Source organism: Lipotes vexillifer, unplaced genomic scaffold (assembly GCF_000442215.2).
Source record: "Lipotes vexillifer unplaced genomic scaffold, Lipotes_vexillifer_v1.1 scaffold371, whole genome shotgun sequence".
Classification (NCBI taxonomy): domain Eukaryota; kingdom Metazoa; phylum Chordata; class Mammalia; order Artiodactyla; family Lipotidae; genus Lipotes; species Lipotes vexillifer.
In genome coordinates, this window is record NW_006786304.1 from 2,114,436 (window position 1) to 2,118,171 (window position 3,736).

General features: G+C 55.3%; 1 protein-coding gene across 1 annotated transcript in view; it reads right to left on the reverse strand.

The window, feature by feature from the left end:
• Positions 1–1,761: 1,761 nt before the first annotated feature.
• CBLC (Cbl proto-oncogene C) overlaps positions 1,762–3,736 on the reverse strand; it is a 16,561-nt gene continuing 14,586 nt past the window's right edge. Inside the window, exons 10-11 of the mRNA XM_007458683.1 lie at positions 1,894–2,009; positions 1,762–1,771 (exon numbers count right to left, since the gene is read on the reverse strand). Coding sequence (XP_007458745.1) covers positions 1,762–1,771; positions 1,894–2,009 — 126 coding nt within the window. The remainder of the gene's footprint in view (positions 1,772–1,893; positions 2,010–3,736) is intronic.

Sequence of the window (3,736 nt, forward strand, 5' to 3'; positions counted from 1 at the left end):
TACTCTTTCCACTGAGAGGTGGGGGTCTATGTCCCCTCCTCTTAAATCTGTGCAATTTTGTGACTCACATGTAACCATTAGAATGCGGCACGAAGTGACGCTCCATGACTCCCAAGGTTGGGTAGAAAAAGCCATGTGGCGTCTGCCTGCTTCACTGGAATACTTTCTGGGAAGGCTTCAGCCACCATATAAGCAGTCTGACTACCCTGAGGCAGCCATGCTGTGGGGAAGCGCAAACTAGCAAGCGTGGAGACCATGTGGAGAGAGGCTCTGAGACTGCTGAGGGATGCCTGTCCAGCCCCCAGCTGCCCTGCTGCAAGCACCACTTGATCGCACCCTGAGCCAGAACCCCCACAAATCCTGAGCCCTTCCCCCAATCCTGGCCCATTGCAACCATGATTACTGTTGTTCACCAATAAGTTTCAGTGTGATTTGTTCCACGTAACAGCTAGCAGACGCAGCCTGTTTCTGGGGCAGCAGAGGCAGAGAGATGACCAAGGTGCAGTGGTCACTGGGGCACCAGCGTATCCTCATCAGACGGGTTCTGTGGTGTGATTGTGTGGTGTGGTGTGATTGTGGCTGGGCTCTGGTTGGAGGCCAGCTGCTCATCGTGTTCTTGATCACTTTCCAATCCTGGCTCTCGAATCACTCCTGGGAATCTGAGTGATCCCGAGGACTCTCAATCAATTCCCTCCCTGCCCCAGAGGTTTCTGTTGCTTGGAACTAAATCCATGACGCATGCGTCCATGCTCTGTTTACACTGAAATACCTTTTTCTCATCTTTTCAGACTCAGCTTAGACATTCCCTCCTCCTAGAAGCCCTCCCTGACCTCCCAGGCTGGGTCAGCTGTCTGCTCCAGGCTCCTGCAGCCCCCTGGGCTACCCTCATCCCAGCTTTGCCCACTCTGTGTCACCACGGTCTGGGGACAGTTCTGTCTCCCCCACCAGACTGTGAGCAGCCTGGAGGGCAGTGATTACTGCCACATGCCCAGCATTGCCCGGCCTGGGACTGGGCACAGGGCAGGGGCTCAGGGGATGCCAGATGCTTTAAACTTAGGCAGAGGGATGCTTGGGTCCCTTCGGGAGACACTTCCACTGCTCCCCTGGGAGAAGTTTCCCAAGAGGCATGGAGGAAAGAGAGGGATGAGAATGGATTGTGGGAAGACTGGGTGTATAAATAACTCTCAAGGAAATGTGGGGTCATTTTGCCTTGGATATCTGGGTTTGGGTCTGGGCATTTTTTTTGTCCATGCTGGGGAAAGGGAGTTGAATGCCTGATTCTCTGAGAACTTGGGACTCTGGACTCCTAAGTCCTGAGGGCAGGACTCCTGGGTCTGAGAGGGGAGGGGTCTGGGAGTCTAGACTCCTGGATCCGGAGGAGCTGGGTCTCCCACTCTCAGCTCTCGGAACCCCAGACACTAGGGTTAAGCAGGTGGGGCTCAGACCCCAGGGACTGCCGTTCCCGACACCAAGCTGCCCCCTGGTGGCCCCTACGCTCCCTCTCCACAAACCAGAGGACAGACCCGGCTTGGCAGTTTATTTCCGCTTCCCAAACCCCTTCCAGCCCCTGGGGCTCCCTTTCGCAGCACATCTTGGTGCCCTGTGAGGTGGAAAGAGCGGTGGGTTAGGTAGTATCACACCCAGGTTGGGTGGGGCAGGCAGGGCCAGGCTGAGGGAGGGAACCTGGACGGTGCGGGGCCCTCACCTGGCATCCAGGCCTTCGTGGGTCCCTCAGGGGCAGATGGAGGGGAGACTTTCCCTTTAGGAGTTTCTGCAATAGGGAGAATTTAAGGGGGGATGTCAATTTCCTAGGACCAGTGTTTCCCTTCCTCCCCCACCTCCTCCTCCCTCAGACCCAAGGAGTCCTGGACCCCAGCTGCCCTCTCCACTTACCCTCTGGCGCCCTCCCTGGCCCGGGGGCTGGAGGTGATTTCCAATGAGGCTGAGGCCTCAGTCCAAAATCTTGGCAGGGTTAGAGGGGCTCGCAGCCTGGGGAGCGCCAGAGGCGCCTGGAGGGGAGGAAATTAAGAAATTTCGCAGATGAGCTGCAGCTGTCAGGCCCAGACAGGGATAACCCAGTGATGACAGGGATGGGCGGTGGGAGGGGAGGCGGGCAGTATGGCGGGGTCTCGCCCTAGTCCATACTGTTTTTTCCCCCCTAACACCTCTGGCTTGCTTCGAAAAAACTTCTGTTTGTCTATCCATCCATTCTTCCAGCCATCCATCCGCCCATTTGTCCACCCATCTGACCAACCATTCGACCATCCATCCATCCATCCACCCATTCATTCCCCCTTCTATCCCCCCATCCATCCATCTGTCCGTCTGTCCATCCATCCATCCATCCATCCATCCATCCACCCATTCATTCATTCATTCATTCATTCCTCCCACAAATTTCCTGAGCAGCTACAGTGTGTCCAGCACCATTCTGGGCTCTGAAGAGTCAGCCAGGAGCCAGAAAGACAAAAATGTCTGTCCTCATGGAGCCAACAGTCTACTAAGCAAGAGGCTTAACATGAGTCATCAGTGCATGAACAAGGAAATATCCCAGAGTGTTAGGTGCCCTTCAGAGAACTGAAATAGTGGAGGGGGAGAGTGGGGGCTGATCAGACATGAGGGTGGCTGGGGAAGGCCTCTTGGAGGAGGGGAAAATTTGAACAGAAGCCTCAGTGCAAGAAGGATGTGGGCAGAAGCGCTGCAGTGGGTGGTGGGCTTGCTGGCTTGTTAGAAGAACAGCAGGGGGTCCATTGTTGCTGGAAAGGAGTTGAAGGGGTGGTAGGAGGTCAGAGAGGTGGGGAGGGGGTCAGATCCCCAGGCCTTATGGGCTGATGGAGAGGATGTTGGCTTTAACTCTTGGAGTCCTGGGGTCTTGGGGGCTTCTAAGAGGTGAGGGAGGGGATCTGATTCAGGTTACAAATGCCCAATCTTGCCGATTTCATCACAACTCCTGGGGCCCATGCCACGCTTGTCCCTATTCTCCACACGGAGACACTGAGGATGGGAGAGGTCCCCCGTGGCCACAGCGAGGTGCCTGGGTCCCTTTGAATGATGGTGTCAACCCCTAGAGGGGGATTTCTCTGCTGGAGAACAGCACTGTGAGGGAGCATGTCTAGCTGGGGGATTCATCCAGTGATGAATGGATGAATCCCCTCGTGGCAGGGACTGGCATCACGCCCATTTCACAGACAAGGAAATCAAGGATGAATTCTGGAGTCTGGAGCCAGGGGCCTGGGTTCCAGTCCTGCCTGACTCTCGCCTTTGAGCTGGGTGACCTTCAGATCTTGGAGCCTCAGTGTACCCCTCTGTATAATAGGGATCATAATAGCATCTACCTTATCAGGTTGCCATGGCAACTAAATAACTGCGTTAAAAAGCAGCACCAGGCGTATAGCAGGAGTTACACACGCGTGTTAGCTATTCTCATTATGACAGTCACCTTGCCGGGAAGCGGCACACCCGAGGCTCTCTTCTGCAGCATGTTTTGAACAATGACAGAATAGGAGTTGACTGGAATTTGAATCAGGCCGGGTTTGGGAAAGAGGAAAAGAAGGCCTGCCAGGCAGAGGGCACAGCCTCGGCATAGGTGTGACCCTCTGGCCAGAGGTGCCTGTCATCCTCTGTCCCCCTTCATTGTCCTCAGAGGCCGAGTGCCTCTGAATGTTTCCATTTGTTTTTGGCTGCAGGTTGGGATCTGTTTTTAGCTTCCCTGGCTGGTGTCACCGCCCCCGCCCCC